This window comes from Zalophus californianus, chromosome 9 (genome assembly GCF_009762305.2).
Source record: "Zalophus californianus isolate mZalCal1 chromosome 9, mZalCal1.pri.v2, whole genome shotgun sequence".
Taxonomy (NCBI): Eukaryota; Metazoa; Chordata; class Mammalia; order Carnivora; family Otariidae; genus Zalophus; species Zalophus californianus.
Genome location: NC_045603.1, coordinates 102,034,684 through 102,058,200, shown reverse-complemented (window position 1 = coordinate 102,058,200; position 23,517 = coordinate 102,034,684). Strand labels below are relative to the sequence as shown.

Here is a 23,517-nt window from a genome sequence, read left to right as displayed (position 1 = left end):
CCCTTCCCGTTAGGCTCCATCAGAAAGAACTATAATCAACGATCAAATTACGTTAGGGTATTGCAATTTCGCCTATAACAGGGCAAAAATTATGTACCTAAATGGGATGGCTTGCATACAACAGCACAGTACCAGGCACATAGCGAGGACTCCAAAAAAAAAAAAAAGATTACTGGAATACAAATCTATGCAGCCAATAACTTTGATACCACTCACCAGGCACTATGTTAAATTGGGGTTGAGCGCTGAGCAAAATCAACACTCACTAGATGGTTCTTTTTTGTCAAAGGCTATTTGTTTAGGTTAACTAGGGGCTGCAGAACTGACTTGCTGCACAGATCCTCTCCACAGGCAGTCGATAAACACTTGAGAACCAAATATTCTTTCCCGTGGGTCTTTGGTAAAATGGAATGACTTTTTTCGTGACTTGAAAACATTTTTATTCTTGAATACTAACCTAAACGGTCGTTTTACTATTGCCGGGGAAGGTCCCTTTAATATGCGCCCCATTTAAAGAGTCCTTAGCTCAGCGGGTCTTTTCTTGCAAATCGTCTGCTCCCTAGCATTTTAAAGAGCTACAGGCGGCACGTGTTCCCGGCTCTGGGGAAATGAAGGTAGCTTTCCCCGATTCTGTGCACTGGGGTTACTCCCCACCTGACTCCCCTTTTCTTCTCGCTCCCCAATTCCTTAAGTATATATACTCCAAGTAAAGATGGGGAGGCCGTGCAGTCTGCGATTACGACCGGCTTTTATAAAAATGCGCGTCTCGGGTGCGGGAAGAGCGACGCGCTGCCACTCACATCCGGCTACACGGCTCTAAGCAAACCACGCTGCAGGCTGCAATGTATAGGGCGGATCTGGTGCGGCTGGCCGACTCGGTATTGGAGTGATGTAGGGGGATGGAGAAGGATCTGGAAGAATCCGGTTAGACCGGGAAACGGGCGGGGGACGGCCCGGGAAGGGCGCTGGGGGTTGGGGAGGGGGTGAGCGGGGGAAATCCCCAGAGTCCGAGGGTCCCAGGAGTGGGGGAAGGGAGGCCAGGCAGCCAGAGGGAGAAATGAACCCCCCCAAACAAAACAAAACACATACACACGTTCACATAAGCACCCTTAGCACTAAAGCCCGAACTGGCTTAGCGGCCGCCGTCTCTAGAAAGTTCTCCGCCCCCTCCCCCTCCGTCCCTCGCTCCCGCTCCAGCTCCTCCCAGCCCCTCCCTCCGCGGCGGGGTGGGACCAATCGCTCCCCGCGGCCGCTCATTACCCACCTACTCCCGCTCCCGCGCCCGATCCGCCGCGGGCTGCGAGCGCGCCCGGAGTCAGAGGTGCTCCAGCCTTCGACCGGTTCGCAGCTGGTCGGCTGCCGCCAGTTCCCTCCTGCCCGCGCACCCGTGCAGAGAGGCCCGGCCGAGAGGGCTTGGCTCGCGCCCAGTGCCTGGCTCCCGGAGTAAACGGCGCACCGAGCGGCGATGACCGCCGAGGAGATGAAGGCGGCCGAGAGCGGGGCACAGTCGGCGCCGCTGCCCCTCGAGGGGGTGGACATCAGCCCCAAGCAAGACGAAGGCGTGCTGAAGGTAAGGGGCAGCGGCGCAGGCGCCTATCGCAGCCGGCCTCCCGCCGAGCTGGGGAGCCCCGGGCCGCCTCTGCATCGTCCGGGCGGGTCGTTGAGCCGGGCGTGCGGCCGGCGGCCGGTTGCATCGCCTTCCTGGACCCGGCTGCGTTGTTCGGGGGTGGGAGGGCCGCCGCACGCTCGCAGGGGGTGGCCTAGGTGCGCGGGCCCCCCCACGGCATTCTCTGGCCCCCTGGGGAACCCGCGCCGTCCGGGTGAGGCCCCGGGCCCCCCAGCCCTTGCGGCGCCTGGGCCCGGGACTGCAGCGCCAACTCCGGCGTGCGCCGGTGCAGCGCGGAGGGAGGGGCGGGGCCGCACCGCTGCACGCGAGCTGCAGCTAGGGGGCCCCGGGCGGCGTGCACCCGGGCCGGAGCCGGCCCGTCTCGCTCCCGCTCCGGCCCCGACGCCGACTCTCCCTCACTTCACCTCTCCCCGACCTCGCCTCTCCTTCACTTCACCTCTCCCCGACCCCGCGACCCCGGCCAGGCCGTCAGCGCCCTCCCCGCCGGCCGCAGCCGGGAAGTCCCTGGCTGCCTTCGCCGGCGGTGCTGCGAGATCTCGGCTCCCCCGGGCAGTTAAACATTAGCTAGGACCCGAAGCCGGTCACCAGAGTGATTTCCTGGCCCAGAGGCCTTTGTACGACTTGGCGCCCGGGGCCTGGCTGCGGGAGAGGTTCTGGCGCCCTCCGTCCCCTTGGTTACCCCCTTCCTAAAGGCTGGGTGGACCCAGCTAGGTCACCGGCTCAGCCATGCTGGCCCCCTTCCCTCTCCCCCCCACCCCCGGCCCCGGGAAAACCAGGGAGCGGTGCATGCCGGGACCTGTAGTTCCCCTCCTACCTCGCCCTCCCCCTCGTGAGTTGGGGCAAGGAGTGTGGGGCCGGGAGGAGGTGCTTTGCTGGGAGCGTCGGAGGAGCGAAGGGGAGGGGTCCAGCACTCGGGGAGGGGCAGGGCATCTTGACCTGGGTCGGGGCGACTGATGGTGCTTCAGAGCAGGTTCTGCCGAGTACAGGATGGCGAAATCCTAGGCTGGATTTCATGTCTCCTCCTCCTCCTCTAGTGTTTCTCTTCACCCTGGCTTTCCACTCCTCCCTTCCACACGTGTGTGTGAGGCCTGGGCAAAGCTAGAGACCTCGGGGAGCCCTTATCTGGTCCAGAAACGCTCCTGGTTTTGCCCTAGATCTTGGCATCTTAAGCTGTTCTTGCAGTGGGCATGTGGCTTCCCCTAATCTCTCCAGCGCCCTGGTGGTTTCTACAAGGTTATTATTCCCAGAAGGGTCCTTTCCCCTTTTATCTTCCACTCCTTGCCCTTTGCCTTTCTACTCCTCGAGTCGTCTGTCCATTCTGTCATGCGGGCTTTCCTTTAGAAGGTAACCTCATACCTACCAGGTGACCCATGGAGTCTCCCTGTCACCTTTTATAAATGTTAAGAGAAGCAGAGATTGTTTAAGTTCCTGAGAAATGCTCTAGCCCTCAAATAAAAGACTTCACTAGCCTATCAGTCAGGAATGTTCGGGTCCCAAGTCAGAGTTTAGGGCCTGAGTGAGCGCCCCTGTGCTCATCAGTGACCTGGTATTTTCTTCACCTCTTTTGGACTGTTGCTGTTCTGTTACTCATATTTATTTTTCTGTTACCCACAAACCAGACCCGGATCTGATGACCACTGGCATTTAGGAAGAATGAGGAAACCTAGCATAAGTGCTTCCCCCTTTGCTGCTGATAATAATCTTCAACTTCCTACCAATTTAATTCTTCAACCATGATAGGGACGATTATCACTAGTTTATAAATAAGGTCTAGAGAGCTTGACTTGCATAAGATCATACAGCAAAAACTCGAACTTGGGTCTTTTGTCTCTAGTTTTCAAACTAAGTCCTGTTGCACCTCAAGAAAGATAGAGGGGGGTGGTCAGTGGGGGTGTCCGTTGGCGTCTAGCCAAACCTCATGTGGGAATCATTTGAGGCTTGGTTCCTTTGCTTCCAAGGAGACAGAGTCCCTCTGTGTTTCTGTCAGAGGTGTGCAGGCAGCTTTGGTGCCTCTTCTGCCCCCACACCTGAGTACTCACCTTCTCTGCCTTCCTCCCAGGTCATCAAGCGAGAGGGCACGGGCACAGAGATGCCCATGATTGGGGACCGCGTCTTTGTCCACTACACTGGCTGGCTGTTAGATGGCACCAAGTTTGACTCCAGTCTGGACCGCAAGGACAAATTCTCCTTTGACCTGGGCAAAGGTAGGTGCATGGTTAGTGGATTGGTAGCATCAGTTCTGAGGAGAGTATAAGCTGTCACAAGCAGAAACCATACTCTTAGAAGTGTAAGGAGGAATGGTCTGTTACAGTCCGTGAATTACTCTTCGGTTAACTCTTTTTTTCTTCTCTCCTGGAACCGTATTGATCTCTATCTCACCATCCCCGATCACCTCTGAACACCTCAGTTCCTCTTAGGGGGGTGGATTGCCGTGTTTCTTGAACTCCTTTGTTCCAGAGTTGAATGATTTTTTTTTTCCTTTTTTTAAAGAGGTCTGAGGACTGTGCTTACTGCAACCAGGTTCTCTACCTCCCTGGTCTCATTTCTGAAGAGTGTATAGCTTCCCGATGGGCATGGTGTAATAAAGGTCTCTGGAGCCACTGTTTAAGCCCAGGGTCAGATCCCTGCCAAGGAGGACCTGTTTGCTTTCTGTACCTACAGGAGAGGTCATCAAGGCTTGGGACATTGCTGTAGCAACCATGAAGGTGGGAGAAGTGTGCCACATCACCTGCAAACCAGAGTATGCCTACGGTTCGGCAGGCAGCCCTCCAAAAATCCCCCCCAATGCCACGCTCGTGTTTGAGGTGAGTGTCCAGGCACGGAGAGCAAGGCAAAGAGCCAGCCTGATCTCAGCCCAGGGCCTGGCTGCCCTCCATCGCTTCCTGCCGCTTGGAAACAATGTAGCCAAGGCTAAGGGCCTAGCCAAAGGGGAGGAAGGGGCCTGGAGAGGGCAGTTGGCTCTGCTACTGCCAGAAAGTGGCCGCTGGTGGAGATTTCCGGGGGGAAAGAGGTGGCCACAAACCCCTCCTCAGGCTTGAAGCGGGGTAAGGGTTGAGGCATGTTTTATTCCAAGAGCCGTGCCCGGAGATTGGTTATAATTTTGACTGAGAGGAGTCAAGGTCAGAATCTGTATAGTTATAAATGACAGTATAGAATGTTGGTGCTTTAGAGATCAAAGGAGGGGAGAGATGCCCTCCATGGGTCGAGCTGAGGAAAGCCTTCACTGAGCGGTGGAACTTGACACCATTCAGTGTCAGAATGGCTGAGCCCTCCTTAGTGGATACTTGGAGAATGTTCGCGAGACTGTTGAAAGGTGTTGGGTCCTTTCCACTGCCTACCAGATTGGCCTTCTGAGATGGCTGGCTTAGGATTGGCTGGAGCTTGTCCTTCCTGGGTGGAGCAGGTAGTAAATAGATTGATCTCCTGAGGTCAACAAATTGTGTGCGACCGGCCCACCGCTACCAAAGTTGAGACTAGAGCTCCCAGAACTTACCAAAAGTGCTACTTTGTCCACTCTTGGTTTGACTGTCTGGGTGCTCAGGCCAGGTCTGGCAGAGACCAGGGACTCTTCTGTGGACGGGCTAATGCTGAAAGGAGTTGTGTCGCCTTGCGTCTCATCCCACAGGTGGAGTTGTTCGAGTTCAGGGGAGAGGACCTGACAGAAGAAGAAGATGGCGGGATCATCCGGAGAATACGGACTCGGGGTGAAGGCTACGCCAGGCCCAATGAGGGCGCCATCGTGGAGGGTGAGACCGCGCAGTCTGGGGTTTCGATTCCGATTCTGGTACTTAGGCCCTGGGTGACTCCTTCTCTGATTGAGTATCTCGTCTGAGAAATGAGGGACGGGACCGTACCTTCCTAACATCCCTCCAGCTCTGAGAATACGACGAGGGCACCTTGGGGGCAGGCAGTGATGAGGTGACGGAGGGAGGCCTCAGCCCCCTGCCTGCTCATATCCCGGGCACACTGCCTCTTTCTCCTGTTAGTTGGACTGGAAGGGTACTACAAGGACCAGATGTTTGACCAGCGGGAGCTCCGCTTTGAGGTTGGCGAGGGGGAGAGCCTGGACCTGCCTTGTGGGCTGGAGAAAGCCATTCAGCGCATGGAAAAGGGAGAACATTCTGTTGTGTACCTCAAGCCCAGGTGAGGAGTGGGCACTTTGTGGGGTGGGTGCAGGCGGGTGACCCTGAGAGCTGCATGTCCGCAATGAGGTGTGTATGTAGCCGTTTGTTTCTGTTCCTCTGTGTGTGCTCACCACCCCCAAAGCCTCATTAGTGGTCCCTGTGACTCTGGCACAGCAAACCCGATCTCTTCGTATTTAGGAGCATGGTCACAACTGTCCACATCTGGAATCAAAGCCTAATCTTTTCAGTCATGGCTGCTCCAGACTTCCGCCTCTACCAGTGTCAAATTTGGTGTCTGCTATTAAACATACTCCGTCATTAAGGGCATTTATTGAAACGCACCTATTACGTGCCAGACACCGTGCTGAAAATTCCTAGGCATTCAAAGACATTATTCCCGCCTTCTAGGGACTCGTTCAGTGAGATTTAGTAATTATTAAGTTAGTAATCATTCCAGTGTTGGTATGAGTTGGAAGGATATGGAAGATGCTAAGAGCCCAACTAATTGTGTGAAGAGGTCAGGGAAGATTTTGCCATACAGGAAACATTTGAACCAAGTCTCAAGGGATGGGGAGGTGCTTCGCAGGAAACAGCCCGGGAACCTTTTCAGTTTGGAGCAGGTTAGGCGTGGCTGCGGTGACCTAGTTTTTTTGCCCCCACAGCTATGCTTTTGGCAACGTGGGGAAGGAAAAGTTCCAGATCCCACCAAATGCTGAACTGAAATATGAAATACACCTCAAGAGTTTTGAGAAGGTGAGTTTGCTCAAGGTCCTCTCTGTCCTGAAGTCAGGTCCTGGAACGTGGCTCTGGGGTAGCTGACGACTTTGTTTCTCCCTTGGGGCACGGCAGGCCAAGGAGTCTTGGGAGATGAACTCCGAGGAGAAGCTGGAACAGAGCACCATAGTGAAAGAGCGGGGCACCGTGTACTTCAAGGTGAGCCAGCATCCAGGGCCCTGAGGACACTCCCAGGGAGGGAATGGGGAGCACCTGCAGTCTTCACCTGGTGTATTGGAGCTGGCTGGTCCTGCCCGGGGATCATGTGTCACTGATATCTACAGAGGATGACAGCCCCATGCCTGAGCCTCCCTCCCTCTCTAGGAAGGCAAGTACAAGCAAGCTCTACTGCAGTACAAGAAGATTGTATCCTGGCTGGAATACGAGTCAAGTTTCTCTAATGAGGACGCGCAGAAGGCACAGGGCCTTCGGCTGGCCTCCCACCTCAACCTGGCCATGTGTCATCTGAAACTACAGGCCTTTTCAGCTGCCATTGAAAGCTGTAACAAGGTGAGGCCCGTCTAAAGAGGGCACGGGAGCAACCTTTACAGGCTCGGTTGGGTGAGCTGCCAGGGGGTCCGAAACTTGGACTAGGGTAGGGTTAGGGTAGCAGGTGAACCAGTGGGCACCCGGAGACGAAGAGCCCAGAGGCAAGGGCTTCAAGAAGCAAGCACCTTGGCCTGTCCCTCATGACTATCTGCTTTATTCTGGGGAGAATGGAAATGTTGTTGCAGGTCTTTCTCTTTCATCGAAAGCCCAGGACTAACGGGTTCCTCCCTAGACCTTGGTCTTTTCCATTTCATGCCCGAAGACAACTTCCTGAGGTGGAGCTGGTGGTGTGGGTTCTGCCTGGTCCTCTGAGGCCTCCCTTTGGAACCCTGTCTCGGCCAGATAGGCCGCAGGGGCTGAGGTCTCCCCATTGCTTCCTCTCTGCGTCCTTAGGCCCTGGAACTGGACAGCAACAATGAGAAGGGCCTTTTCCGCCGCGGAGAGGCCCACCTGGCGGTGAATGACTTTGACTTGGCACGGGCTGACTTCCAGAAGGTCCTGCAGCTCTACCCCAGCAACAAAGCCGCTAAGGCCCAGCTGGCTGTCTGCCAGCAGCGGATCCGCAAGCAGCTCGCGCGGGAGAAGAAGCTCTACGCCAACATGTTTGAGAGGCTGGCCGAGGAGGAGAGCAAGGTAAGGCCCGGGACAGGGAATGGTGGGGACAGACCGAGAAAAAGGCGCTGCCTTGTCCCTGTGCCTGACCCCGCTGTTGTCGCTTTTCGCCTCTGGTTGTGTATGCCATTCCTGGACGCCAGACGCCAGCCCTTGTCCCTGGAGCAGTAACACGTACGTCTCCTCGGCAAAAACCCCTGTTGTGAGGGCCACGGGTCCCCTGTGATCAGGGCTAAAAACCCACTCGCGAACCCTAGAGGTCAGGAGTTGGTTGTGCCTCCTAAACTCCGTTCTCCGTTCCTTTTTAAAACCTAGGTTTTAAAAGCCTGTGTTTAAATAGGCAATATAGTTACATCGTTCCAGTGAAGCCGCACAAAAGAGTACGTAGTAAAAAGGCTCTCTCCCACCATGCAGAAGCAATTGGATATGACCAGTGTTTAGATGGTTCCGGTAAATTACATACATGCACAAGTAGACTGTTTTCTTCCTCTTCCTTAATAAAAGGCACCGTGTTCTACCGGTTTTGTACATCATGCTTTCTTTGTGCATCATCCCTGCAAGTACAACGTATAAAAACAGCTCTCAAATTCTTCACTGTGCTGATGGTGTTCCATCGTAGGCGTATATCCTACCGTTTTTCCCAGTCCCTGTTAGTCTTCCAGTGTTCGAAACCAGCACTGTTGAATAGAAATCAAATGCAAATTGTACACATTTTCAGTTTTCTAAGTAGCCGTGCTAAGAAAAGTGAACAGAAACAGGTGAGATTAATTTTAGTATCTAGTTGACCCAAGGTGTCTAAATACTGCAACATGTAATTTTTAAGTTGCATTTATTTTTCAGACTAAGTCAGTCTTCAGAAATCCACCATATTATTTTGTATTTAAAATCTCATCAGCTTGACCTAGTTGTAGAGTGTCCAGGAGCCACACATGGGTAGTGACTACTGTGTTGGATGAGTGCAGTTCTAAGTAGTACTGCACTAAGTGATCTCGTAAATGTGTGTGTGTGTGTGTCTGTGTGTGTCTGTGTGTGTCTGTCTGTCTGTCTGTCTTCCGGGCACACCCAGAGAGGGAGTTGGCTGTGCCTGTGTAATTCTGTTAGAAGCTAGTGTGTATCTCTTTTTTACTTAGGGGGATGAGTGTTTGCGGTACAGACCTGGTACAGACCTGACACGGTGTTAGTGTGTTAGGGGGACATAGCTAGTCCCCGCCCCAGCTCGGTGCAGGCAAGTGGGCGTGGGGACATGGAGTGAAAGTCGCCTGGCTCATCAGAGGCCTGGGCCAGATGAGCACTGGAACTTATCTCCTTCCTCTCCTCCTCTCTCCCAGGCCAAGGCAGCAGTGGCTGCGGGAGACCATCCTGCGGACACAGAGATGAAAGATGAGCAGAAGAATGATGTGGCAGGGAGCCAGCCTCAGGTGGAGACAGAAGCGTAGAGTCTGCCCAGCCCTACTCCTATGGCTGCCTGCCTCCCCTGCTCCCTCCCCTCCTCCGCCCTGTTAGTTTTGTAAAAACCGAAGAATTTTGAGTGAATTAGACCTTTATTTTTCTACCTGGTTAGACGGTGGCTTTGGGGGAAGGGGGAAAGGAGTAGGCTGGGGGATCGTTTTAGGTGGTGTCACCCCCCCTCCCCTTCCCCCTTCCCCCGTTACATGTGAATGAACGTCCATCCACACGCACACTCATCGGAATGTTAATTTATTTTGCTTCTTCTGTTCGCTATGTCCATTTTTCAAACGGTAGAAGGGAGTGAGTGGTAGGGATGCTATACGGGGTCTGATGTGAAACCAGGGTGGAGAGGGGGACTCCTGGGCAGCCATTTTCCTCGTCCTTCCCTCCTCCCGGTCCATTCCCCAACATGTGGCCTCCATGTGGGTGCTAGGGGTGTGGGACAAACCACTGCTGTGCCCATTCCTGCTCTTTGTTCCCATCCTCACCCCAGATGGTATGGCTGAGATGTTTTCTGGTGTCCTGATATCCGCCTCCTGCCCCCCAACCCCCACCAGTATTTCCCTCTGGATCAGTTTCCTTTCTCAGCCAGGTCATGTCCCCAACCCCCTCAGCCTCTTCTCTGCACGTTGCTGAAGGTCCGGGCTTACCTCAAGTTCTGTGCTTGAGCAATAAAGTGGAAATAAAACCTGGGTGTCGGGCAGCCCTTTTCTGTTTGGCCTCAGAGGGTGGGCCTGGTGGCTACACTTGGGGGGCGAAGCTGAGGGAGCGTCCTCCCCTCCCCCCACCAGTCCTGCTTGGGGTGCAGCAGCTGATGAAGCTTTCCGTGAGCCCGTTGCCAGCACGCAGGGCCTCCCCCTGGGTGCCACACAGACACCACAGGTGGTCCAGCACCCGTGCCCCACAGCCGGGTGGGTTTTCGTATCTCTGCTTTCCTTCCCTAACACTGAGGAGGAGGCAAATATAAACATAAAATACTGGGACCGCTTGTGTGTCTTTAGGTTAGGTGGGTCTGCTGCCTAATCGATCCAGGAGAGGCGAGTAATCTAGCCAAAAGCACAAGCTTTCTCGGTTTCTTCTCAGGGTAAAAATCCCTGTTAGCAACCTTGCAATCAGACACCTTTTAGACAGTTAAGGTACGGAACCGCCGGCAAGCCAGGGTACGCTGGCGCTCACGCACGCCTGCTTTCCAGCTTGCCTCTAGGCCTTAGTAGGAAAGAGCTTGTACTTTTTTCTATTTGGTGACCTTTGGCTCCTATAGCATTTCAGGGCCCTGGGAGAAGCCAAGGGGCGCAAGTCTCCTTTGCCTTGTCCCGACGGTCGTGGCTGCAGGCTAGAGCCTCTCTCAGCCCTCAGCCCTCCTGTGTGAGCTGTCCTTTCTGTGAGGTGGTAGAGGTAGCCTGCCTATCCACGTGCCTGTAACAGTTCCAGAAGAAATGTCTCCATGCTTTTACTGAGGAAGATTAATTTGTGTGAAAATTTCACCAAGTCCTATAGCATGGCTGGTGCCATGAGCCAGAACTAAAATTTGGTTCAGTCTTCCAGTGCCCACTTAACGCTCTTGCGGTGTGCACATGGTCCTGTGCATCTGGGTCTTTTTGCTATTTCAAGAGCCATCTTGCCCCTGCAGCCAACGACAGTAGCTAACCCTCATGAAGCACCTAGGACATAAGCCTAGCACTAAACCAAGAGCCTTGTGTGAATTAAACTTAATCTTTGCAACCATCCTACAAAGGAGTTTAACACCCCATTTTGCAGATGAGGAAAACGGCTCAAGAGACGGGTCTGTCCGGAATATGAGCAATCTAGAACAAATCCAAACTTGCTAGGAGACTCACGTGACCCTATTTCCTTAACTACACAAAGAGGGGAGTGGACAAAACACTCCTAAGGTTCCTTTCAGCTCTGAATGATTCCAGGAATTTAAAATAAATGCACTTCCATAGAATTCTAGAGCTGGATAAGCCTTGGTTGATGTAACATTTAAAACGGTACTGTGAAGATGTTTTATCTAAGTGGCCAGAAGTCTTGAGGATTAAAAACAGACGTGTCATGTACTTTCACTCTGCTCTGGACCATGCTCAAGTTCATTGCCTCGTCAGTTGCACCTTTCCTCACCAACACTCAAAATCTTCCTGGGCAGGGAGAATGTGCTTAGAAAACCAGTAAAAACCAATACTGCTAGCGCTTACTGCAGATTTTGAAATTTTAAGATCAGGTTTATCTTGTCCTAGTGCTGATCCTCACATCAAGTTCTATGAACTTGATCTCCCAAGTCTTTCCCATCTCCGTTCCTCCCCAACATCACCATGCACCGCCCGCTGGGTCTCCTGTCCAACTGCTTAAAACCCTGTCAATGACTTCCTACCCCACTTAAGAAGATTAGAACCTATACTGAGGTCCACAAAACCCTGTGGGGCCCGGCCCTGCCTGCCTTACACCAGCAGCAGAGCACTTGACTCCTTCACTCAAACCAGCCACACCACCGTAAAATGGGGGAACTGTGCATCTCATTTCACTTTAAAGAGTGAAATCTCCCATCTTCCTGTCTACCATGTTTCTTCCATTCCCTTTCCAAATGCAGAGCATCTCAGAGCCTTATAACCAGAAGGCGAAATGAAAAGGGGTTAAGGGCAGTGCTCAGTAAAGCCAAAGTAAAGAGATCCTACGTTAAGAGAATTTGTCCTCTTTCTGGAAATCATTATTGCTACTTTCTGGCTTTAGTTCCCCAGCTGCTTGCCAACCTCCGATAACTTGAATGCACCACCCACTGTCCTCAATTATAAAATCTAAGGATCATAATAAAACCCCATTTAGTATGTCATGAATAACACTAAATATACCAATTTGGGAGGCAAAAGTAAGAATGAAAGACTCACAAAGTGGTTCTGAGGAGGGACGATCAAGGAAAAACGCCTTCATGAACTTCCAGATTTCTCTGGCTAGAAGAGAGGACTGGTCCCCAAGGCTGTAGGTTCCAACTGTCAGCAGTGCTTCACACATAAAATTGTTGTTTTGTATTTTTTTTTATTGAGGTGGAATTCCCATAACAGAAAACTAACCATTTTAATGTGAACAATGCAGTGGTATTTAATCCAATTAACGTCGATGTGCGACCACCACCTCTATCTAGTTCTGAAACGTTTTCATCATCCTTTGTTTCCTCATGTTTGGACTCCAGAGGCAGTGAAGGACTACTCTTCATCCTTCAGTTAATAGCCAGTAGAGCATGACAGACAACAATCCTGGGGTCCCTGGCTGGCTCAGTTGGTAGAGCATCCAACTCTTGATCTCAGGGTTGTGAGTTAAGCCCCATGTTGGGTGTAGAGGTTACTTAAAATCTTTTAAAACAAAACCAAGCCAGATAACAACCCTGACAGGCTCTGGGATCAAAGCTTCCCAGAGTGGGTGATCCTTTGTGACATAGCCAAACGTGTGAGGAAGTGGGTGGGACTCAAAAGGAGAGCTCTGAATAACAGCATTTCACTCAGAGCAGGGCTACCTACACTGTTCTATCTAATTTCTGGGTCAAGTAAGTCTAAGAGAGAGGTTTCTGTACTTGAGGACTTCTTAGGACCTTCAGTATGGTAAGGTACACTGTAGATTAGAGAGGGAAGGGGAATGAGGAAGTCTCAAACTGACCCCCTTAGGAAGCCCTAGGCCCTGCCCCCAGGATGGTGAGTGGCCTCTGAGCCTCAGGTGTAGAAAGAGTTTTAAAGGTCCTGATTCTTAGCTGGCCATCCTAGGCAGACAGAACTTGGACCCCTCTGTCTACTCTTGGAGGAAATGGACAAAGGATCTCCCTGGAAATTCTTCCCACTTAACTCCTACCCCCCACCCCCCCCACCCCCCCACCCCGCCCCATAGCAGGTTTCAAATGAAGCTGTTGTTTGGCTGGTTGGTAAAGAATATACCACCCACACAACCGTATCCGTGTCATCTAACCAGGAAGACGGCCTGGTGAAGCAGTTCTGGGGAGTAAGCCAACACCCATGCTCAAAGAGTGCTTGGCTTAAAAAAGACGAGCTCTAGAGATGGTGTCAGTGGAGACCCACCAACTACCCCATTAGAAAGGGCCAAGAACAGGGGCGTTCTTTGTGGAGCCAGGGATCTGTCCACATGGCTCTGCCACTTACTAAGAATGTAACACAATGCAGTTAAAGTAATTGATGCAAGGTGGGGAGAGTAGAAAGATTTGATTCATGTCATATTTCTTGAAGACCTATCTTACCTCCCTTTCTAAATTTATTTGGTTCTCTTGACAAAAGCCAGAAGACATGGTATCCATAATGTTATCATAATGACAGAACCTACAGGACAAACATTAACAGGCAACCCCTGGCATAGAAGGGTCAAGAACAAGAAACGCAACCGTTGAAGAAGATAAAACTAAGGCACTGTGATTGCTGGGCCAGGGTACGATTTCAGAGAACTGGTTAGGCCAGGGCACTTGGTGGCAGAAGCCTGGTGATCCTCATCTATTTTGTCCTGGGTTATTTATGAATTTACTTATTTATTTATTTTATAATTTCATTCAAAAGGCTGGAAAAAGAAAAAACAATGGAGAAATAACAGAGAAAAGAAACATAATTCAAAACGATTTAACTTTACATTTAGTGGTAAACATTTTAAATTGGCTTTTGCTCACGCGGTGACATAACTTTCTGCTTTGGCTCCCGTAAAACCTATGATGAAGCTTAAGGTATGAGCTAGAATAAGAGAATAGAGATGTGGTAGAGCAGGATGAGGTTGCATGCAACCGCTTCATAATGAGATCATGTATTTAAAGCACTAGGTACACCTGTATGACACAAGAGCCTTTGAAGGGACCTGGCCAAGCCCACAGTATACCACCAAAAACAGAAACTTGAGTGTATCTGCAGTCCCCAGTATTTGTCTGGACTGCCTTCTGTTTACTGTTCTGTTTGCTGTTCCTTGTTCTCATGTTATCTGGCTGTCAGATCCATTGGGACCTCTGGGACAAAATGTGCCATCCCCCTCCCACCCCCCCCAGGCAAAAAGGTCCTGCCCTCAGTGCCTTCTCCCAGTTTGTTCAGATATAGAAAGCGGGACCATGCCCTATCCAAACTCCCCAGGTGAGGTGGATATCCTTATTTTCACAATGTCGACTCCTGAAAGATCAGTGCATAAACTGGCACTGACCTGCAGACCTAAATTTTAAAATACTGAACACCTGCAGAATTTTACAAATATTAGACTTCGGACGCCCTGACTGATGAGGCACCCCGAAGAAAGACTGGACTGATTCAACATGAAAAGTTTCCCTAAGACGCCAACCATGATGGTGACGTCCCATTTACACTACAGAGTAAGGCCACTGAGGCAGGGAGGCAAGAGCTTTTTATGGAGGGGAGGGCACAAGGCAGAGCAGATCCCAAATTGCCACAACCCTGACTTCTAGCCTGAGAACTTTCCTAGTAACTATGGCATAAATGGTAGAAAGGAGCTGGGCTTTTGGATCACACACTCTTGGTTTGTGTCCCATCTCTACAACTTTGTTTTGTTACTTAATCTTGCTGAACCTGTTTTTCTCATCCAAAAACTGGGATAATAATACAAGCTCTCAGGGTTGTTGTGCTGATTACATGAAACAATATATATATGAAACGTGCTTCGCTGCAAGTGGTTTTCAAACTACTGACCACAAAAGCATACACGCACCATTTAAAAATTCTTTTTCACATAAGTCAGTATATAAAATATACATATTTAAATATACACAACTGAAACAAAGGTTTCACAGAAAGAATATTTACTACTTGAGAGTCACTTGGTATTTTCTATTTATTCTATTTTGTTTTTCTAAATGCCGGTTCAACTACATTGTTTTAAGGACTCCTAACGGGTAACTATATAATTTAAAAAACAAAACAAAACACTGTTGGAAACCATACAGTTGTCCGTAATTACGATTATTATATTCTCTAGTTTAGCCTGATGGCTGGGAATCTTCGTCGCTAGGGCAACAAAGGGAAGAGGTCAAGGTTATTAGGTCAAGCCCTGGGAGCTCGTTGCCTGGGGAACACATCGGGTCCCCCCGCCCCCCGGGTCAGGGTTGGTCTACCCCCTGCTCCCCGGAGCTCTGGAGGAAAGGAGTGGCCCAGGCCCCTGTCACTCAAGTCGGTAGCTGGGTAAGCCCGCCCCCACGCCCAGAGGGCTCGGAAGACCCACCTCCTGTTTTAAGATTAAGCGACGAAGGCCGCGATTGGAGGCTCAGGCGGTGACATAACTTTCCGCTTCGGCTGGCCTTCCGCTCGGGCGGCTCTCGGGAGGGGTTCGGGGAACACTTAGCGGCGCTCCCCGGTCCCTCGGCCCTTGCAAGTGCGATGAGGTCGGTTAGCTACGTGCAGCGCGTGGCCCTGGAATTTAGTGGGAGCCTCTTCCCGCACGCGATCTGCCTCGGGGACGTCGATAACGACACGGTCAGTCTCGCATGCGCACTGCGACAGATGCGGCCCGGCTCTGCTGCTCGGCTCAGGGTGGGGCGGGGCCGGGGAAGCGGAGAAGCCCCCGCGGCGTGCGGCGTGCGCGTCGCGCGTGCGCAGTGGGGCTGGTGCGGTGGCCTACGGGAGAACTTGAGGGTAGCTTCTGTTCCCGGACGTCGGGACGGAATTGCTCTGGTTTCGTGGTCTGGTGTTCTTTTAGGGGCATAGATAACTGACCCTTTGCCGAAGTCAGTAACTTGTTCACAGTGGGTGCCTGGTAAACCGGTGGCCAGATCTTCGGTTCATTGCTTCTGTTGTGATGCCTTCTCCAGGGGCAACACCTCTCAAATATTACCTTTCGAAGTCTCAAAATAAGCTTACAGAGCGCCTTTGCTGCTATGACACGTGCCCCTTAAGCGGGAATACACTGCTGTACTTTCCTGCTTCTCCAGGCTTCCACCCCAGTCTTGCAGGGTTTCTGTAGTGCCTGCCCCATAGGGTCTGGCAACTTGAAAGCGCTACTCCTTGGTTGAATTACAAAAACAGTTTACATCTACCGTTTCATCTCTCCCCAGTCGTTTTTTTCCTCGTTGTTTAAATCAGTTAATACAGGTAAAGCAGGCAATGCCTGGCAACACAGCTAACGCTGAGTGTTAGTGTTGTTAGTATTAGCCTCTATTTTTCCGCAAATATTTATTCAACTGTCCATCGTGCGCCAAGGACTGTACTAAATTCTGGGAATTCCAAAATGAACAAGACAGCGCCAGCCCTCAGGTAGTTCATAGTCAGGTGGGGTGATAGTCACAAGAATAACAAAATATGCATTGATTAAAATATGTAAAGAGGTTTGGGGTGGAGCCTCAAAGTGGATGGGGGCTGTTGCTGGTGTGAGACGCTCTTTTGACAGACTGTATGTTTTCGTTCGTTATTTCAGATTTTTAATGCAAAGCACCTTATTTCCATCCTGTTCTACCCTCTCTCCCGTCTCCCCCATCTCCCTATTCTGCCTCCTTACTTCTTATTCTCACCTCCCTAACCGTTCTGTGCTCTATTCCCTGGAAAAAAACAAGGGCTAAAACATGCCCCTTCTCCCCCACGCCCGGCCGCCTCCCCCCCAGCCTCCTTTGTGCTGTGATAGAGAAGATATATTATGAGGCCTCTTTTGGCTCTCCTCCCTGGAGGGAGGAAGGAGTTATTCTCATAAATTTGTATTGTTTTCTGGGCTTTCGCATTTCTTCATATGCCAAGCGTTACAATTTTATGAGAAAATCAAGAGAGGCATTTTCAAATAGTAAATTAACAGTGACTTTAGGTGTGCATTCTTTTCTGTGTTATCTGATTGTCTTCTTTGTTTAAAAGGGAAAAATACATGCCTTTTTTCATAGCTTCACAGCATCAGCTTTTTTGGAAATTGAACTTTTCTAAGTGGATTGCACTAATAGACTAAGTTCTGCAATATTAGATATATTGTACTACCTTTTTTTTTTAATCTGAGTTGTAAACTTCATAAGGATGGAAATTTTTATCTGTTTTTTCACTGCTGTATTACCAACACTTAGAATAGTGCCTGGCACATAGTAGGCACTCATCAAATGTTTGTTGACTAAACGAAGACAGTTATGGAAAGCAAATGTGATTCTGTCTCTGAAAGCAGTTTGAAGGGCTTTGCCTGTTATTGATAAATATAACTGAAAGAAGGGCAAGTAGTTGAGATAGTTGCCTAGTGATTGTGTGTGGTACATTAAGCCTGCATGAGAGTGGATAGAAATTCTGTTATTGGTTCCTCAGGCTAGCATTTGGAGATTTGGGGCAGGAAAAAGACTTATTTCATCCTAATAAATCAGTAACCTAAAGTTCTTTGAAGTTAACTTATTTCCTGGTAAGTTGGGGGAGGAGAAGGCAGAAATAGAATGTACACCCTCTTGGACTGCCCACAAAAAGCCTGGCTACACCAGGGGGATGTCTCTAGAAGGCTGTAGCAGATCAAAGACCTCACCTCCTCTCTCCTTGAGTATTTCTGGTGATGGTACTCTCCAGCTGGGGTGCTTTAGTGTCAGCGAGTGACCTCCAGAGGCCAGAGCCAGGATCAGCCACAGAGAAGCAGGACTGTTGGGAAGTTATAGCTGTGGGAAAGCAGATGGGCCACTTTGGTAATGTCCCTTTCCAGGAGACCAGCCATTACCTCATTGTCATTGCCTGTCTTGCCTGTCATTGCCTGGCTGGGTCAGATCTACTTGCACACCGTTTTATGATTTTATTCCTGTGTCTGTGCCCTTGTTAAACAGTGAGGCTCAGCAGGGAGTCTGCGACATTTATCTTCCTACCCTCAACTCATTGTCTAGCTTTACCTGAAAAGTCAAGGGCTGACTGAGCATTCTTTTTCATTCTGATTTTTCTTTGTTTCTTAAAAAAATCTTTTTGGGGGGCGCCTGGGTGGCTCAGTCGTTAAGCGTCTGCCTTCGGCTCAGGTCATGATCCCGGGGTCCTGGGAAGCCTCCTTCTCCCTCTCTCGCTCCCGCTCCCCCTGCTTGTGTTCCCTCTCTCGCTGTGTCTCTCTCTGTCAAATAAATCAATAAAATCTTTTTTTAAAAAATTTTATTTATTTATTTTTAAAGATTTTCTTTATTTATTTATTTGAGAGAGAGAGTGAGCATAAGCTGGGGGGGGGGGCGCAGAGGGAGAGGCAGACTCCCCGCTGAGCAGGGAGCCAGATGTGGAGCTCGATCCCAGGACCCGTCCCCCGTATCATGACCTGAGCTGAAGGCAGACGCTTAACAGACTGAGCCATCCAGGCACCCCCCAAAAATCCTTTTTGTTATTAGCCTATTAAGTAAACCTTTATTGAGGGCCTGCTATGGACTGTGGCGTTTGTTGAATGAATGTATTAAAAAGAATGGATTGTATGAAAGATTCTAGGGTCCCTAGCGTTGGAGGCCTTTAACTAGAGGCTGAAAACCACCTGGTGTTAGTGCTCGCGCTATGCCAGTCACTGTTTTAAAGGCCTTGTGCTGTTAGCTCAATTTCGCAACAACCTTGTGTGGCAGATACCCTTATGATCTTCGTTTTATAGATGAGAAAATTGAAGCATAGGAAGCTGGATTCAAATTCAGGTAGCCGCACTGAGCCTCTGGGCAATGCAGCTGCTCTCCTGTGTCTGTCCAAATTCTATGGGGCACACGTAATGGAAACATAGGTGGAGAGATGTTAACTTAAAAAACACTTTATCCTTCTGTCATCTAATATTCCACCAGAAACTCTGATAACTATTTAAAAAAATAAATAGAAGATTCAAATCAAGTAAATCATTATTAATAAATCCCAGTTCATTTTTAACTTTTCCTTACTGTTGATCTGTTACGTCTTTGTTGCCTTTAGAATTAAAGCTCTTGAGAAACTAATATTCACTCTGTTTTGAGGATAGGAAGGAGGTGTTGACTGGCTCCGCCCCCCAAGGGGAAATCAGGAAGCTGTTTGTAGAAAAGGGGTTTGGTGGTACCTTGTTACCACTGCTAGGCCCTGGAAAGGTAGCCAGCCTTTGGGGAACCACTGGGCCAGATACAAATAGTGAAGAGGCTTTGCGCAGGGCGCCCCCTCCTGAAAGCTCGGCCACCACTTGAGGGCGCCAGAGGCCCAGAGCATGGAGGCTGATGCTCGCAACCCCTTCATGCTGTCCCGTCCAGCACCTCCATCCCCTTTGTGTTCACTCACACACACCGTGATCAAAAGGTCTTGCTAGAGAGAGGAGGACCCCCAGAGCTGACCTTGTCTTTTCATTTGGACCTTGATTAAATACACAATCTGAGGTTTATAATTTTCCAAAAGTTAAATATTTTGGGTTGTTTTCAAAACATGTCCCATTGACAATGGACAGATTTGGAAGAGCTTCTTCCAGTCCTTCTGTCAGGCATGCAGGCCATGGAACTGTTCCCTTGTCAGACTTTTCTGGGAAGGGTCATAGATTTCTTTCTCTCTCTTTTTTTTTTAAGATTTTTTTTTTAATTTATTTAAGAGAGAGAGAGAGTACAAGATGGGGAGAGAGGCAGAGGCAGAGGCAGACTCCCCGCTGAGCAAGGAGCCCGATGCGGGACTCAATCCCAGGACCTGGGATCATGACCTGGAGCCAAAGGCAGATGCTTAACTGACTGAGCAACCCAGGTGCCCTGGGTTGTAGATTTCTATATTGCCCCATTCTGCTAACCCCCCTGACACACACACACACACACACACACACACACACACGTACACACACACACCTACAGGGAAATAAAGAAACTCTGGGAAACTGTGGCATTGTTAGTTGCAAAAGATTTTTTTTTTTTTGCTAAAGTTGATGAAGATACAAGTTGAGGTCTTGTGATGTCCCCCGGAGGGACCCCATAGAGAAAAGCTTGAGGTGGTTCCATAAGATCCCATCCTGACTAACCCTCTCTTCTCTCCCCATTCGAAGTTAAATGAACTGGTGGTGGGGGACACCAGCGGAAAGCTGTTCGTATATAAGAATGATGACAGCCGGCCGTGGCTCACCTGTTCCTGCCAGGGCATGGTCAGTGTTCAACTCCCTGGGGCTCGAGGGGCGGAGGGATCCTTCCTGTGCGGGTACTGTCAAAGCTCAGCTGCACAGGAGCCCACCAGTGTGTCTCATTTCACCAGCTCCTCAGACCAGCTGCTGTTTCAGGGTTCATTCGATTCAGGGAGGGGAGCCGCTGGGCAGCGTGCTCCCAGCTGGTGGGCTGTTTTTTATTTTCTGTTGTGGAGTGGTTCCCTTAATACTTTAAAAGCTGCCGAGGTCATCTGATTTTATAAAGTATAGTAGAAAATGGGGGCAGTACTTTGAAGAAGTCTAGAAATAGATAAACTGGCTATACTAGATTTGAAACTTTTGTTCAGCCCAGACCGTCTTAACTACTTTAGGTCTTCCTATTGGTGTATGGGTAAACCAAACCCATAGCGCAAGAACTCCATTAGCGTGAACTATTAGTGTAGGTCACATGGCACAAGTTTTCAGCGAACGATGGTTAGTTAGCGAACCCTCTCCTTGCTCATGGAGTTTAAGGAGTACTGGTCTCCCTCAGTGTGTCTACCCTTTTCTTTGCAGCTGACTTGTGTTGGGGTTGGAGATGTATGTAATAAAGGAAAGGTAAGAACCCTCGGGGGTGTTGGGACTTTGGTAGAACTCCAAGGCTTTACCTAGATCGATCCCCATCCCCTGGTGGAAACTTCTTCAGCCCTCTCACTTCTGTGCTTTAATAACGAAGCTCGTGCCCAAATGTCCCTCCCCAGTCCATCCCTCCCATGCCTCTGCCTCTCCCAGAACCTGGTGGTGGCGGTGAGTGCTGAAGGATGGTTTCACCTGTGTGACCTGACACCTGCCAAGGCCCTGGATGCTTCTGGGCACCACGAGAGCCTAACAGGAGAGGAGCAGCATCCAGTGTTCAAGCAGCACATCCCTGCCAACACCAAGGTCATGCTGATCAGCGACATCGGTGGGTATGGCTGTCTCTGCAAGCAGCCTGGGGGAATAGGAGTCAATGGGTAGTAGAGCCACTCTCAAGGGATTCAGGGAGGTAGTTAGCATTCATGTGCACAATTATTATGCATTTTATGTTGAGTCACTGAGCCCCCATTATAAACTAGGTATCATTCTAGGCAGTGGGATTGCAGCAGTGAATAAAACGGACAAAAGTCACTGCCTTCTTGGACCTTTACTGGGAAGGGACGGAAAATAAACAGTATAAAATGTTGTAAGAAAATGAAGTCGTATATTAGAAGGTAGGACGTGCCATGGAGAAAAGAAACCACAGAACGGGGCTAGCGAGTGTCAGGGTGGAGAAGTAGAGGTACCAATTCTAAATGGAGTTGTCAGGGAAGTCCTTGCTGGGAAGGTGACATTTGGTCGAACACTGAAGGTGGTAAGGGAGTGAGCCCTGCAGATACAGGGCTTGATGTTTTGGCCCGAAGCTGTCTTGAAGGTGGTAGTAGGTACATGGCATGAGCCAGGACACTTGAGTTGTGTATCTGAGAGGAACAGCAGGAGGGAAGAAGTGACAGGACCTGCGGAGCAGACACAAAGTGCATGAGGGTTCACTTCGGATCTGAAGTTGTGGAGGGTAAAGGCGCCAGTAACAGTGATACTAGTGGAGGGGCAGGGAGGACATGTGTGAAGGATTCGAGCTCGTGACTACACATTTGGCTCCAGACGCATCTTACTTTCTGGATCCGCAGATGGAGATGGGTGTTGTGAGCTGGTGGTAGGTTACACGGACCGTGTGGTCCGGGCTTTCCGCTGGGAAGATCTGGGCGAGGGCACTGAGCATCCGACGGGGCAGCTGGTGTCGCTCAAGAAATGGACACTGGAGGGTCAGGTGAGAGGCTGAGTGTGGGGCTCGGGGGCCTCAGGGGGCAGGGAGGAGGCCTTCCTGGAGGGGCTCCAAGGAGAACAGTCGTGGGCCACGGTTTAGGGTGGGAGGAAGGGAACATCTCCGTGTTGAGAGAAATCCAAAGAAGAGAGTTTCAAATCAGGGTCTTAGGGGCAAATGACTAACCATAGGCAGAGAGGAGGAAGCACCGGGTAAGAATTAGGAGGCTGCAGGTGGTGTGATGTGCTCTGTGGCAGGGTGTGGACCCCATAGGACGGGTGCACAGTGGCGAGCAGGTGAGCTGTACGGAGAGAATGGCACTGGGCAGGAGCCCCGTGAACTCACATTCTTCCTCCTGCTGCTGCCCTTGAACCCCAGGGCATGGTCCCCAGGGCCCCTGCCCCACACTCTCCCCTGTTCTCTGCAGGGTCCCACTTCCTTCTGTCCCCAGCCCTCTGTCAGCCCCTGTTCCCTGGTGCAGGTGGACAGTCTCTCAGTGACTCCGGGGCCCCTGGGTGTGCCGGAACTGATGGTATCTCAGCCGGGCTGTGCGTATGCCATTCTGCTGTGTACTTGGAACAAGGACACCGGACCGCCCCCTACCTCAGAGGGAGCCCCGGAGGGCAGTAGGTAAGGGTGCAGGCCTGTGGACGGCATGGGGTGCATGGAATCCAGGAGGGTGCATGGAACTCCAGATGTGTCTGTAGTTGACAGAGCTGCTTCAGCCGGGTCCCGGCACAGTACCTTTGCCCCACTAAAGAAGATTATCGGGGGACCCAGGGAATCCTGGGCTTTAACCTTATAACACCCGGAGGAGATTCCAAGATTCTAACTGGGCAGCTCTATCCCTCTCTCTTGTACTTGCCACATGGGCCAGACAGGCTCAGCGATCGGTTTCCAGGCTGATTCACATCCTGGGAGCTCATAAGGAGATTGGGGCCACAAAAGTCCTGGAGAACTAGGTTCACTTGATCCCCACTGAGTACCCCCCACTGCCCCACACAGGGAGGCCCTAGCTGCCCGAGATGTCATGTTGCACCAGACTTCTGGCCGCATCCACAACAAGAACGTCTCCACCCACCTCATTGGCAACATCAAACGAGGTGAAGGTGGGCTGCGGGTGCAAGAGGGAGCCGGGCGGGTAAGCATCAGTCCTGGGAGAGTGGAGGTGCAGGGCCTTCCCTTCCTCCCTGCCTTGGACCACCCCTCACCCTCTACGCTCTGACCTTGCCCTGCCCTTCACGTTTTCTTCTTCCGGTCCTTCTGTCGCACCTGCAGGCCACAACGCTGAGAGGGGTGGCTCTGGCCTCTTTGCCCTCTGCACCCTGGATGGTGAGTTCCTGCGGGGTCGGGGGCTGTGTGCCTGTGGGGTCCGCTCAGGGGTCCTGTCTCGCCCACCCCAGCCTGCCTGCCCCCCCCCACCTTTGCAGGGACACTGAAGCTTATGGAGGAAGCAGACAAGCTGTTGTGGTCGGTGCAGGTGGATCACCAGCTCTTCGCCCTGGAGAAGTTGGATGTCACGGTGAGAGGAACGTTCTTACCTTCTTGACGTGGGGAGCTGAGATTTAAGTGAGACATTC

General features: G+C 50.9%; 2 protein-coding genes and 1 long non-coding RNA gene across 7 annotated transcripts in view; 2 read left to right on the top strand and 1 right to left on the bottom strand.

Annotated features, from left to right (window-relative positions):
- Nucleotides 1-1,289: 1,289 nt before the first annotated feature.
- On the top strand, nucleotides 1,290-9,827 carry FKBP4 (FKBP prolyl isomerase 4). Its single transcript, XM_027592810.1, has 10 exons — nucleotides 1,290-1,570; nucleotides 3,687-3,831; nucleotides 4,289-4,431; nucleotides 5,253-5,373; nucleotides 5,614-5,770; nucleotides 6,414-6,504; nucleotides 6,601-6,684; nucleotides 6,850-7,035; nucleotides 7,468-7,707; nucleotides 9,015-9,827. Exons 1-10 carry the CDS (start codon nucleotides 1,466-1,468, stop codon nucleotides 9,120-9,122), a joined length of 1,380 nt encoding a protein of 459 aa, XP_027448611.1. The 5' UTR covers nucleotides 1,290-1,465; the 3' UTR covers nucleotides 9,123-9,827.
- On the bottom strand, nucleotides 4,716-15,460 carry LOC113921726. Its single transcript, XR_003519775.2, has 3 exons — nucleotides 15,328-15,460; nucleotides 8,150-8,363; nucleotides 4,716-5,282 (listed from the first exon to the last, which is right to left on the bottom strand). It is a non-coding gene; the product is annotated as an uncharacterized LOC113921726 (long non-coding RNA).
- Nucleotides 15,339-23,517, top strand: part of ITFG2 (integrin alpha FG-GAP repeat containing 2) — a 15,451-nt gene continuing 7,272 nt past the window's right edge. For 3 of the 5 annotated variants that reach the window (XR_003519772.2, XR_003519773.2, XM_027592811.2), the window contains exons 1-9: nucleotides 15,339-15,578; nucleotides 20,029-20,124; nucleotides 20,677-20,718; nucleotides 20,893-21,064; nucleotides 21,804-21,943; nucleotides 22,419-22,567; nucleotides 22,943-23,046; nucleotides 23,216-23,269; nucleotides 23,368-23,459. Coding sequence is in view for 3 of the 5 variants with exons in the window: in XM_027592811.2 (XP_027448612.1) it covers nucleotides 15,483-15,578; nucleotides 20,029-20,124; nucleotides 20,677-20,718; nucleotides 20,893-21,064; nucleotides 21,804-21,943; nucleotides 22,419-22,567; nucleotides 22,943-23,046; nucleotides 23,216-23,269; nucleotides 23,368-23,459 (945 nt within the window). In the remaining 2 variants the exon portion in view is untranslated. Of the gene's footprint in view, nucleotides 15,579-15,660; nucleotides 16,894-20,028; nucleotides 20,125-20,676; nucleotides 20,719-20,892; nucleotides 21,065-21,803; nucleotides 21,944-22,418; nucleotides 22,568-22,942; nucleotides 23,047-23,215; nucleotides 23,270-23,367; nucleotides 23,460-23,517 lie in introns of those variants that run through there. The other 2 variants (XM_027592812.2, XM_027592814.2) reach the window with 2 other exon arrangements.